The sequence below is a fragment of the Chlorocebus sabaeus genome, chromosome 21 (genome assembly GCF_047675955.1).
Source record: "Chlorocebus sabaeus isolate Y175 chromosome 21, mChlSab1.0.hap1, whole genome shotgun sequence".
NCBI classification, from domain to species: domain Eukaryota; kingdom Metazoa; phylum Chordata; class Mammalia; order Primates; family Cercopithecidae; genus Chlorocebus; species Chlorocebus sabaeus.
In genome coordinates this window covers 49173858-49188616 of record NC_132924.1, presented here as the reverse complement: position 1 = coordinate 49188616, position 14759 = coordinate 49173858, and the positions used below count along the sequence as shown (strand labels likewise).

At 36.6% G+C, this 14759-nt stretch overlaps 1 protein-coding gene across 1 annotated transcript in view; it reads left to right on the top strand.

Moving 5' to 3' along the window:
• Positions 1 to 14759, top strand: part of SCIN (scinderin) — an 84024-nt gene that overhangs the window by 38969 nt on the left and 30296 nt on the right. The window contains exon 5 of the mRNA XM_007982014.3: positions 13681 to 13773. Within this exon, the coding sequence (XP_007980205.1) occupies positions 13681 to 13773 (93 nt within the window). The remainder of the gene's footprint in view (positions 1 to 13680; positions 13774 to 14759) is intronic.

Below are 14759 nucleotides of genomic sequence, written 5' to 3'. Positions count from 1 at the left end.
TGTTTATCAAGTGCAAGGTTGTTTCCCAGTGAAATCTGAAGACTCTGCTTACTTTATTGTCTGGTTGAGGAGGTAATCATGCACTAGAAAATAGTCAGAAAGTGTGAGAATAAGTCGTGAGGGTCCTCAGAGGCCAGAGCCCTTGGTCTGAATGACACCACAATTTTTTGGAAGACTTCTCATGATGAAAATCCTATTTTAGACTCTATGATATTAGCATATAGTCTAGATTAACCTCCAAAACTTCTCCCAAATTAGAAAATGTGTTGCTTTTGTTTTAATAAGTCATAATTCAAAGTACAAAAACAAAAGAATGTATTCAGCCATTCTCTTGGAAAGTTGATGGGATATTTACTCTATGCTGATCTGGCTGTCTTGTTAGTAAAAACTAGAGTTGAGTAGTGAACATAGTTCTTAAGTTTTTTTTTAGAGATGTACTCTACAAAGCCTACTGAGGCAAAGAGTAAATTTTTAGCCATATTTCTTCAAAGTACTTTGCAAAATAAAATGTATATGTTATCAATACTAAGTTCCTTGAGGGCAGGCACTGCCTTTGTATTTGTGTAGCCCTCACAGCTCTAACTCATTGCTCACTCGTATTTGAATAATTAAGACAATTAACTGTGAAATATGTAGTTCCAGAAACTAAGTATGCTTGTTTTTCTGTTTTTTAAAGGATGATATTACTTTAAAAATACCCTTGTTTTAGGTGATATTGTTGATGTAGACATGAACAAAGTCGTATGCTGATTAAAGTAAGTTTTAAGACCGACTAGATTTATATAGAAGGGCAGTTAGTATTTAGAAAAGATAATTCAAATATTCTGCTCCTCTTCTTTTTTCAGGTGATAGTTACAGCCTCTCAAAAACAACAAACAAGTCCTGAGCTTATTTATACTTAGTGCAATACTGTCCCACATATTAGGCAGATGGCATATACTGCAAGTGAAAGTGCTTCACACAGTAAGAAACGTGTAGCTAGTATCTAAAACTCTTCATCTGTGAATTAAAATGCATGTTACCTTACGTCCCTCTCAGGTCAGGTCATCACCCCTTTTAGAATCCAGCAGCCACAAAACTCCAATTCTTTTCTTGCCAGGACAGCATGTAACACTGCTGCCCGCTGGCCTGGCGACCCTGATTGGCTGTTGCCTGCAATTTCAGTGCTGCCTCTTTCAGAACTGTTGGGGCCACCACTGCTCATCACTCTGGACTAAAGGTGAATTTGCTCCATGAACTCCAAGGAACTACACACATGTAGTGCATTGTTATTGAGTCTTCTAGTACATTTGTCTTATTCTTCCCCCAAACTTAATGTCAAAAGGCTGTGCACATGGCTAGTGCTTCCAAAGGTCTTACATGATTTAAATTTACAGAAATAGGAGTGATTTTTAAATTTTAATAATTTGATCATTTGGAACATTCATACATTTCAGCATACAATGTAAAAGATTACCAAATCAAATTGGAACTTGGAAGCTTAGAATTTTGTCAGCATTCCTTAAAGTTTCTCTGTGGGAAATGTTTGTCCTAAGTTTACTGGACTTACATGGGTTTATATTTTAATATTTTAATGAAAATATCGTTGTACATTTAAATAAAGAATGATTGTTTTGAAAATGATACTACAGAGAAAGGAAAGAAATGTATTTCTGGGGTGTGATCTTTGATTAGATAAATCAATCATTCTCCATTTATCTTTGTAGGGTTGTATCGAATGAACCAAAGAAGTACTAGTAATTGAAATGGAGAGCTTTGTGAAAATCCCTCTCACGACCACTTTGGAACAGTATATATAGCATTTTTGAAAGCGTCTAAAGCTTTATAGGAAAATGGTATAAATAAATATACAGCTAGGCTGATGGTGCACACCTGTAGTCCCAGCTATTTTGGAAGCTCTGGTGGGAGGATTGCTTGAGTCCAGGAGTTCAAGGATGCTGTGAACTATGATCATGCCTGTGAATAGCCACTGCACTCCAGCCTGAGCAACAGAAAGTGACCCTGTCTCTTAAAACAAACAAACAAAAAATGGTTAAGGTTGTTCTATGGGTTTGTAATACCCACACACAAAAAAACTCGTTAAACTATTTTTCTATTGCCCTGCTATTTTTTTTTTCAGTTCTAGTCGAAACTCTGTACTTTGTAAGAATGGAAATTTGAGTTGTCTGAGATATCGGTTGGGTCTAAATACTTGTGTATTTTCCAAGTAGTTTTAACTTCCTTGTTTATACCACTTTTATTTTGCTAGGAATTTTTGCAAGTCCTTGGGAAATTGAACAATGTCTTAAATATTTTGGAATCTCTCTTTCATGGAGCATGGTGCCTGACACATAGGCACTGCTCATCAAGTATTTGTCATTTGACTGAAATAACATTATTATGAGTCATTGGGAAAGAGGAGATCCATTTACCAACTTACCATTCAAAGATTCTTAAGTTAAAGGAAGCAAATATATTTGCAACCCTCTCTAAATTAGTCCTGAAGCTACACTGCATATAGAGAAGAGATGAACTATCAGAAATACAAGCAAGCAGGAATCTTTCCCTTTCTCCTCTTTGTTGCATTGTAATTAATGCATTTTCTCCATTTTGCTTTACTGCAGTAATACTTAGTACAGTCCTGAAATCCAAAGTATTACAGTGATAAGGAGCACCTGCCTCAAGTTTGTGATGCTCTCTAGAACACTATAGTTGCTCTAGCTATTTAGATCTACCATGTATTGATGGCTTACTGTTTGCCGGGCACTGTTTAAGACCCCATTCATTTGCTGTTATTTAATTTAACTAATTTGTTGCTTGGATTTCTAGTATTGAATATGGATACCCATTTTTTTCCTCACCGGTTCATCCAGTGGGGGAAGTTGAAATGTTCTGAACAAAGATAAGAAATTCATATAGTAACAGCTTATCATATGCTGCAATAAAGTGATAACATTTCATGTAATCTCCCCCTTTGTCACACCAAAGTTCATCATGAAGACTTGTAACCTTATAGATAAGGTACCACTGTTATGTAATCAGTCCAAATTAACACCATTTGGCAATCATCTCTGAATGAGGTAATTTTCCCTTTAGCTTGCAGCTGAAGTGAGGGAATATCAATAGACTCTGTAAACAGGATAATGCAGTTCCAAGACAGATGGATTTAATGGGTAGGACAGGGGAGAGGGATGGATCTTTGCCCCACAAGGTGTGTATCTCAATTGATAAGCTAATATAAATATTGAACTATAATGGCAGTTTCTCTTCTATCCTTTTAGTGTTCCACTTGTCACAATAGTGATTAAAAAAAAAAAAAAACAACTAACAGACTGTATTTTTTCAGTAATTTCAGGTCAAGTTCATCTTATCCTTTGTGTTAAGAATCAGCCAAACACAGATATAAAAGGGCCAGGTCTCTGATTCAGTGATTCATGATTTCTTGCATTCATTTAGTAAATTAGTCTTTAGGTATATAATAATAAACAATAATATTTACTTTATATCGGTTTCCTCTTACATATTGTGCTTAGAGTTAGCCAAGCCCGGATATGAAAATGTCAAATCTGCAAGATTCAGCAATTCACATCTCTTTAGTATGTATTTGATAATAAGCATTTGTTTAATATCATGAGGAAATATGCTCACATATTGGAAAGAGGTTCCTAAAATGGTGACCACCTGGATTGTGCTTCCTAGTACTGTTTTTCCAGAGCCTAGAATCGCAAAGTGTTGGAACTGGGTTATATTGACAGCACTTGTATAAACTAGTGTTATTGTATTAGAATTGCTATTATGTTTGCAAGGGTATCTAGTGCATCACAATTTTTAGAATTACATTATTTTGAAAAAAAGTATATGTAATAATATATTTATTTAAAAGACTTTAAAGTGACTTTGTAAGGAAAGGATGGTTTGTTCATGTAAATACAGTATTCTGCTCAGTGGAAACCAATAGGAAATTCTCAGTATCAGATATCCCATAATGTACTAATAATGAAAAAGCTACTAACTTGCTGCTAAAATATATTAGTATATGTATGTAAACAAAAAAACTTAATAGAAATATGTTGGTAAGTGAAGTCATATACCATGTATCACAGAGAAATTAATGCTCTATTGCAATGAATAAACTAAAAAGCAATCCGCTATCGAAAATACATCTCAACAACGTCTGATAGAGTGCATGTAGAGAAGACAAATATGCTGATTAAAAACAGTTTTGAATCAAGGAGCAAATGCTCTACAATTGTGTTGTGATATTCACTGCTTTGGAACACTATTGTTACGGGAGGGCATGACTTCTCTCATCTTATGTTCTATAAGGGTAAATGTAGATGGCTCACTGGTAGGCTGAACTTTCTGTTCCTTCCTTAATCTTTTTGTTACATTTTCTTGATAGCATACAAGTGCTTCTTATTATTAACACAGGAATTAGATAATCTAGGAAATGGATTTTAATTGCTGCAAAAGAGCTAACAACTACTACCCTGACAAACATTCAGTGCTAACCACAGAAGAGGCAGTCTTCTATAGGCTTTACAGGATTTAATTCTTACAACACTTACTATGAAATGGAGACATTTTTTATTTCCTGTCTATGTTGTGGTCCTCCAACAGATGACTCTGAGACAAGGACTTGGGGGCAGGTTGTTATTTGAAAGATGATCCTGAAAGCACCAAGTAGGAGTAAAGTGAGACAACATTTTGTTAACAGATGTCTTACTGCAGTAAGCAACTGGGGCTGAGTCTCAAAGAGACCCTCAGGCATTAGCCCTCAGAAGGCTGAGTGGTTGCTGGGTCTAGCCAATAACTCCCATCCCTCATTGCTTGAGCGTTGCTCCTTGGTTCTTAATGCCCCAAAACCTCCAGTCTGCCTTGTATTTGGACACAGTACAGCTCCATGGCTAGATAATGCCACCAGATAGAAAGCAAAAGACTTTGAGCTTTAAGACACTATCTATAGACAGCTCCATGGCCAGAAAATGCCACCATGTAGAGAACAGAAGACTTAGAGCTTTAAGACACTATCTACAAATGACCTCTAAGTTAGATCAAGGTGATATGGGCAGAGCACCAGTAGCATCTACTACATCCTTATTTTACAGATGAGGAAACTGAGTCATAGATAGGCTATGTAACTTGCTCAGGTGGAAATAAGAATAAGAAATCTGTGGATCGGCTGGGCGCGGTGGTTCACGCCTGTAATCCCAGCACTTTGGGAGGCCGAGATGGGCGGATCACGGAGTCGGGAGATCGAGACCACCCTGGTTAACACGGTGAAACCCTGTCTCTGCTAAAAACACAAAAATTAGCCAGGCGCGGTGGCGGGCACCTGTAGTCTGGGCTACTTGGAAAGCTGAGGCAGGAGAATGGCGTGAACCCAGGAGGCAGAGCTTGCAGTGAGTGGAGATCGCACCACTGCACTCCAGCCTGGGCGATAGAGCAAGACTCTGTCTCAAAAAAAAAAAAAAAAAAAAAAAAAAAAAAAGAAGGAATCTGTGGATCACACCCAAGCAGTCTTTCTTACAGACACCATGATCTTAAACATACAGAGCAAGGGAAATCCCAACTGCTGTGAAGTTATTTTACAACTTCAAAAACTTTGCCAGAAATTTTTGATAATTATGCCTCATTTTATATATTCCATATAATAATTACTAGTTTTAATAGCACAATGTTTGTACTCAGTGGACTGGTGATATGGTTTAGCTCTGTGCCCCCATCCAAATCTCCTCTGTAATTGTAATCCCCACACATCAAGGGAGGGACCTGGTGGGAGGTGATTAGATCATGGTGGCAGTTTCCCCCATGTTGTTCTCTTGATGGTGAGGGAGTTCTCATGAGATCTGATGGTTTTAAAGGTGGTAGTTTTTTTCCTGTGTGCTCCCTCTCTCTCTCCTGCTGCCATGTAAGATGTGCCTTGCTTCCCCTTCACCTTCTACCATGATTGTAAGTTTCCTGAGGCATCCCCAGTCATGTGGAATGGTGAGTCAATTAAACCTTTTTTCTTCATTAATTACCCAGTATCAGGTATTTCTTTATAGCAGTGCGAAAACTGACTAATTCAACTGGCTTACCCCTTTGTTTTATATCTCTTACCATTAGCATTCACCCCTTCATCCAAACTACAGAGGCATTAGGTTCAGGGTAATTGGGATACACATTTTTTTGGAAAGAATATATGTTTTCTTAATGTACAGCATAGAAGGAATGCAAATATTTTTAAGTGCCTCAGAGTACCTGAAAAGCCATTTTTGAGTTTGCTCAGTTAAAATTTCATGCTTGGAAATTTTCTGGATTATGTAGATAAAAAAGTTTTCTCAACTCCCTTGCCATTGAAACAAAACTTAGCCAAACTGAATTAAAAGTCATATATAAATCAGGTTTATGTACCTTCTCCTCAAAGGATGAGATAAAATTAAACAAGTTCATATAAATGTGTGTATATGTATATGTATATGGTGATACAGGGCAGTGAAAAAATACTCCTGGAGGTTTAGCTCATGTTCTCACTATAGGGGTGACCTATTTTCTTCTCCATTTCTCCTCTTATCCAACTTAGTTTTTTATCCAACTTAGATTACCAGAGCGTAATCTTTTCCAAAGTCAGTGAAAATAAGCAAGAAGTTACTGAGATTAATAATGTTACCAGAGACACTGTAGTGAAGCCCCAGCCATGAGAGGGGGAGAATGGTCTTTGTGGATCCAGCAGTTTTGGGAAATGGGACCTGATAGGAGATGACTAGAGCCCTCGTGAATAGTTTGACATTATTATTGCAGAAGTGGGTTATTTCTTCAGAATGGGTTTATTATTATGTAAAAGCGAGCTTGGTCCCTTCTTGCTCTCTTGCTCCCCACGTTCTTTTGCCTTTCTTCCTTACACCATGAGATGGAGGTAGCAAGAAGGCCTCACCGGATTCTGGTACCCTGATATTGGACTTCATAATGTGAGAAATAAATTTATTTTCTTTATAGATTACCTAGTCTGTGGTATTCTGTTAAAGCAACTCCAAACAGCTAAAACACTGCACTGAAAGTCAGTTCACCTGAAGCAGGGATCAAAGCTAACCTGTTAACCATTGTAGACTCAGCTCTTTCCCACAAAGCCAGAACATTATAGACACTCAAGAAATAAACCTTACATAACAGATATATCTTGCCTCACCAAAATAAGGTCATAGGTACAAGACTATATGGGAAAATACGATGGAAACACAGAGGAGGATCAGAGAATTTGTTTTATAATCAAGGACTTATGATATCATAGACACTACAATTATGGAGAAACTTCAATGAAAGGAAGAGATTACTATATCGTATTCCTTCTTCTCGGCATTGTCACCTACTCTTTTGCTGATTGCATAAAATACTTTTCTCTAGGTTTTGCCTGGAGAGGGACATACAGATCTATATTCAATGTGTAGTTTAATTCTAAGATATAAGATTTTAACAAAGGTACATTACCAAGACTTTAGATTGCTTTATAAAATCATTAGATCAGTACATGAACAAATAATAAAGTGTAAGTCCATGAGGAGGTGTGTAGAAAGAAGTCCAGTGGTAAAATCATTATGCAAAGGATTAGTCCAGTAATATGCAGGGTTGTATAATACAGAAAGGGTAATGCTTTGACCAGGGAAAGATTTGACTCTGCATATATAAAGGTGAGGAAAGGATCTACCATTTGTTTTACAGGATCTACCGTTTGTTGAATTTTCACCATATGCTAGTCATAGTAGTAATCACATAATAATTGAACTGTATTATTTATTATGCCACTTTAAATGTGGAAACAAGATTACAGAGACTCTTAGTAGCAGCTCCACCCAGCTCAGTCTGCCTGATCCTGCCAAATGAAGGGAGGTGTCAAAAAGACAGTGGTGGAATGCAGAGAAATTAGGAACCCCAAAGGCAAGTTTTGGAAACGTTCATCCAAGCACTGATCAGACAGAAATGTCCAAAGTGGGTTTGAAGCCTTAGGGAAAAAGGGTTGGTGATGTCCAGAAAAGTCAAATGACCTAAAATCTTAATACCTGAGATTTGGCTCACAGCAGCTCCCAGACCACCAGGCCCTAATAATGTGTCCAGGGGAGATATGTTCTAGCAAGCTTATGTGAACCTCAGAAATGCTTGGCAGACCTATCCCAATGGTTGAGGTGGATAAACCAGGCTAGCAAAGCTGATGCCACTGAGCACTTGAATCACATCACCAAACCAGGCCCAGAAGGCTTTTCAAATATACAATGCATGGGCTCCAATCAGAATAAATAAATCTGAATTTCTAGAGATTAGATTCAGACGTTGGCATTCTTTTTTATATCAACCCAGATGGTTCTAATATGCAGCCAGTGAAAACAACTGCTCTTGTTTAATAAGTTGGCATTCTGGCTTATGGCTTTTAATGACTTGTGATTTTGCTTTCTATGTTGTAGTAACTTGTAAGGTAACTTTCCATATTATAGTAAATTTTGGGGTAACTTTCATATGAGTTTCACCCTTCAACATGTATCCTCTAATACGCTGATATTACAGGAACGCTGAAGCTCAGTCCTGCCTCATGATAAGTTCCCCACTGCCACAGCGTTTCCCTGAGGCCTCTAGGGCTGCACTCTCCATCTGGCATCCTCTAGACATGAGTGACTATTTAAGTTTACATTTGAATTCCTTAAGATTAAATAAAATGTAAAATTCAGTTACTCGGTCACACTAGCCACATTTCAGGTACTCATTAGCTACAAAAGGCTAGTGATAACTGTGTTGGACAGCACAGATATGGAATATTTGGTATTGCAGAAATTTCTACAGGACAGCACTGCACTATAGCTAAACCTCTTGCAGATGCCCAATTCACTTTGTCTTTTTATCCAAATATGCTTTCCTACCTCTAAAATACCTCACATGCTTTCCCTCCTCTAAAATACCTTTATCTATTCTTTAATATATGAAATCACCCTCTATTTTATTTATGAATAAAAGGATAAAGGTATTTTTGAGGCCATCACTGAGAGACAGCAGCAGAGTAAATATCAGAATCTTATATCTAGAGTGGGTGGAGCTGGCTAAGTAAGACTGCAGCTTTCCTCAGAATCACCAGTCATTTTATATCTCTGTGGATCTTCCCTGTTATCAAATATTTGTCTTATCTAAGGCATAAAATGCCTTGCAGCAAGTAAATACACCATAACAACAAGGGTTAGCTGCACTCTTACAATTTATTTCTATGCTCCATATGTTGCACGCTACTGATTGTTTCTCAGTTAAGGAAAGGAAGTAAGATACAGAATTTACTGAGTAATTAAAATGTCCATTCTTGGAACCTGTGAGCTGATTCTATTTTTAGTGAAAATAAAACCAGAGCCATCTACCCTAAAATGATTAAAGTGAGAAGAATGAAATGTCTCATTTTCTATATAAAGAACTTTGAAGTAGAGGTTAGAATGCCTGGGGTTTACATATTTGCTTTAATATTTATGAGACACGGATCTAAGGCAAAACTCCTAACTTCCTTCGGTCTCATTTTCTCAATCTATGAAGTTAAAGTAATCATGATACAGGTCCTTCCTGTCTCCCAGAGTTCTGCTGGGAGCACATAAGGCCCTCAATGTTAAATGCCTTTAGGACTTGGCACCAACTTGGCACATTTTCATTCACAGTGATATGTAGCTTTGAGTTACATATTGTCCTTCTTCCAGGTTATACATCAGTATTGTTTTCTTATGATGCATTACAAATATTTATTCTAAAGTGGCCAAACATCTTGACTTTTTTGTATAAAGAAGGGAAACCACATCTTGAGAACGAGCCAGTGTAAATGTTGGAATTTTTTATCCAAAGTAGGTGGAGTTGACTAAAAGGTAAAAAATAAATGAATAAGTAAAAACAGATGTACATACTGTGAAAAACTAAGGATTAAGAGAGTAAAAGAGTATAGCAATTGTTTCTTAGCTGCCTGGTCCTTTTATCTAAAAATACAAATTTCCACATAGGCCTGCTTAAGTTTTAAAAAGAAAGTTCACCTTGGATCATAGTAGGGAAAGAAAGAAAGAAAGAAACACCAAGGGTGGTCTTGAGACAGGTCGTGAGAACCTAGAAACTCTAAGGCTGGGTGATTATTAATTTCCTAGCTAGCAAGGGGGAAAGAATGGGCATGGCTTCCACAGGGAACGCTGAGTATGTCAGCCTAATTAGAAGTGGGTACAAGGTAGAGAATGCTGAGAAATAATGCAGGACAGATGACATTCAGCATCTGAAGGGGACTTGGGATTCAGACAGAAGTTTTGGGTCAGTGGGAGCACCCAATTCAGAATAATCTAGATTGCAGATTCCTGGGCCTCACCATAGACCTGTTTATTGACTCAATGGATGGCAGCTGAGAATCTGTAGTTACAAAGTCACACAGGTGTTGCTTGAGTACATTGAAGTTCAGGAAACACTGCAGCAGACGTAAAATATAAATTTTTTTACTTTTTAGTTTTTAAAAATTTAAAAAGAAATTTTAAATGTTTTCCAGCTTTATAAAGGGATAATTGACAAAGTTTGTACATATACATCTATCAAAATGTGATATTTTGATAGATGCCCATATGTATATATGATGTGCATACATCTATCAAAATGGTATTTTGATATACGTATAAGTTGTGAAATGATTACCACAATGAAGATAATTAACATCTGTCACCTCACATTGTGTGTGTGGTGAAAATATTTTAATATCTTCTCTTTTAGCAAATTTCAAATATAAACTACATTATTAATAAGTATAACCATCATACTATATGTTTTCTCCAGAACTTATTTATCTTATACCTGGAAGTTTGAATTCTTTCACTAACATTTCTCCATTTCTTCTATTTTTCAGCCCTTGGCAATCACCATTCTACCACTCTATTTCTATGAATTGGACTATTTTGGATTCCACTTATTAATGAGATCTTGCATTGTTTATCCTTCTGTATCTGGCTTATTTCACTTAGCATAATATACAATAAGTTCGTCCATGTTGTTGCAAATGACAGGATTTCCTTGATCTAGAGTCATATTCCTACAACATAGTAGTAATGTGAAGTAAGGGGCCTTGCAGCCAGTGTCCAGGATAACTCTTAGGATGAAAAGATGAGGTGACACTGAAGGAAGTGGAATTGGCAGAGCTATTACCCACAACAAGAGGGATGAGGGCCTTCACTAGGGTCTGAATCAAGGAATAGATGGGAATCGGTGACTAACCATTATTAAAAATAATAAGTGGGTAGGAGTGGGTAGGAGATCCAAAGTGCAGGAGAGGAAGTATTTAAAACTGATCACATAATTGTAAGTCCATATAAAGAGGAGAGACTAGAGATACATTACACAAATGGAGAATTGAGAGTGGTTGATTTTGTAGAAAATAAGTTTAGCTTGGAGTATTTAGATGATGGCAATACTTTTAAACAGAAACTTACAGAAAATAATTGAAAGAAAGAGGAGCTCCAAACTTGCAAGATAAATCTTGGCTAGAACAATTAATGAAATTTTTATGTAACACCCTCAAATGAGGGTTCTCTGTGTTTGTACCCCATTAAATTGTCAAAATATATGTTATTTCACATGCAAAGGATTACATGAGCTAAATGCCAATCGCGTGGGCAACCCAAAATGAAAATGTCTTACATTCAGGCATGATACTCCAAGCTGTATTCACAGTTTATGTCAAAGATCAAAATGTATGGCCTAGTTGATAAAGTGAACATATTTAGTTATTTTGCTCTTTCTACACCAGATGTAAAGTCCTTAAGTGTTGGACAATGTGGTTAGAAACTCATCTATATACCTCAGTGACCTCAAATATTTGATAAATGCTTAGTTGAACTCAATTTTAAAGTGATCCTTAGAGATGATACCTGACAAATATACGGCATCTTTCTACCCCAGAGTTAAGCCTGTTTTTGTTAAATCCCTTGGGTTCAATTCCCAACTATGCTGCAGTCCTTTGAGAAGCTAATTAAGATGCCTGGCTAATATGGGAATTGTGGTCTGAAAATTAAAAGTTAGAGTGTGCCTCAAATCCCAGACTGGGTCCTCCCGCTGGGAGGTTTCCTAGTATTAGATATGCCCTTAACACAAACTGTTCCAAACTACGGTCTTAGTTGGAGTAGAATTAGAAAAGTATATGTGAGGAGATCTTTGATGGCTCTTACAAGCTATACATACTTATAGCAAAAGTGTTTTTTAAAAAAGGCTTTTGGTCACAAGTGTTTTGTTTTTTTTTTGTTTTTTTTTTTTGCTTGGTTCTATTTTTAGCAAAAAAAGAAAAACTATTACAATCATTTAGCATGTACAGTATCTAAAACATCTTATTGGTCATAGTACAAATAAAAAGATAGGTATGTTCTCAGAGAACATAAGTTCTCTGATGCATCTCTAAATTTGAGAGTGTACTTGTACTCATGCAAGGATAAAAGTATATTTTTATTGTTTTCTGGTATTTTGCAGTACACATTTTTATACAATATATTGTAAGGAATAGTGACTATAAAACACATTATGTAAGGAACTCATTGTGTATTAAGTATTTGTTGTATCTAAATGAACACTTTTGCATTTTCTAAACTCGAATTTATATCTATATTATAAAAATTAAATTATTTAGAATAAGTTTATATTTGATTCCTGTCCTTGACATTCTGTGCTGTTTGTGTTAATTAATTTAATAAATTAATTACTCATAGACATATTTTTTATTTTAATATAAAGAAATTCAAAGCAGATTCAAATGTATTTTCTACCAAACACTTTTTTAGACTTTTGGATTGCATCATATATGCACAGAATAGATAAATACATTTATTCATTAATTTGACAAATACTTACTGAGCATATACTATGTCCCAAGAACTGTTCCAAGTGCCAAGGATACAGCAGAAAACAAAGCGTGATTTGGGTGATCAAGAGCTTGCACTTCATCCTATGTGTCAATAATTATAATAGTATTTTACCTCCAGATAGTAATTTTGATTCAAATCTTTATTATAATAAACTCATAAACCTTAGAGATTATTTCTAGAAGCAGAGGTCACAGAATAACTTCTGCTGCAGAGCTGAACATAGAGCTCAAGTTTTAATAAATTCCTTCTAGCTTTCAGTAATATGGACACCTAGGCTTTCAAATTAGGAATTTTCCTTTCTTGGAAATTCATATCACGAGCAAACTCAGTTTACTTAATATAATTGATTGATTTGACCCATGTGAAAAGGACTACTGTGTATGAATTGATGAGAAGTGTTTGAGCCTGGTCATTTTAATTGCAAATATTTTATAATCCATGTCTTTATAAATGTGTGTTTCTAACTCTGCATCCTTTAATGAGAGGTCTTTTTTTTTTTTTTTTTTTTTTGAGACGGAGTGTCGCTCTGCCGCCCAGGCCGGAGTGCAGTGGCCGGATCTCAGCTCACTGCAAGCTCCGCCCCCCGGGTTTACGCCATTCTCCTGCCTCAGCCTCCCGAGTAGCTGGGACTACAGGCGCCCGCCACCTCGCCCGGCTAGTTTTTTGTATTTTTTAGTAGAGGCGGGGTTTCACCATGTAGGCCAGGATGGTCTCGATCTCCTGACCTCGTGATCCGCCCGTCTCGGCCTCCCAAAGTGCTGGGATTACAGGCTTGAGCCACCGCGCCCGGTATGAGAGGTCTTTATCTTTGCATCCACTGTTCACTTTTTTCCAGGTCTTAGGAGGAAAGCCGGAGCTTCCAGATGGAGGTGATGATGATGACATTATAGCAGACATAAGTAACAGGAAAATGGCTAAACTATACATGGTGAGTTCACTGTAACCAAATTTATTGTTTCTACAGGACTGGATGTAGCTAGAGAGGCCTGGGAGGGATTGCCTTTGTTGCAATTGAGAACTCTCCTCATCGTTCTCCAAGAGCAATGTGTAGATAGAATCAGTTCTTTGCTCTTGTATATTTTTTTAAATTAAGTTTTAATACTTTTTGTTATTTTTATGTAAAACAACAAATATGTGAACTTATTGCTGTGACTCACATAAAATTATATACTGTTGCTGTACTAGTTTGCAACAATCGTTTGATATGTACTACTCAATACAATATTTCCTTTATGGAGTAAAAATATTTTATCAGCTTTTTCTTATAAATTCTTGATAAGAATGTAAAGCCTTCACCCTATTTAAAACGTTGTCTTTAGCCATAATGAAGGAGTTCTTTGTTACAGGAGGGCTGAGCTACCAAATGAAACAGCTGGAGGGAACCAGGGTAAAAACACTTCTGTTCTGGGCATTAACATACCTACTTCCACATCAGCTGTATGGCACATGATTAGCAGCATGACTTTGCACAGGACATAACCACTCTGGGTCTTAGCATTCTTATCCACACACAAAAAAGAAAGTAGTTTCCTTCCAACTCTGTAGCTTTTTTATTTTTTTGTTTGTTTGTTTTTTCTGTTGAGGGTAACAAAAACTGCAAGGCACTCCAGTTAAGGGGATTGCTACAGTGGTTTTCTTCAAGTGTTCCCTCCCCTTGCAACTTTCTTTGGAGCAAATCGTAAATCTCCAGCAGAATTTAGTAGTTTTCTCATCTGTATCAGAAAGAAACTATATTTGCTGCTCTTTAAGGGGTTTTTGGCTCCGAAACTCTGTGATTTTATGTGAAGACCAAATTAATAACTTGTTCAGCGTAACTTCCTTTTCATAATAAGTGGATTTTTTTCTTCCTAGATGCAAAAGGAAATATGGTTACCATTTCTGCTAAATACTGGTAATTTTAATATGAGCCATACA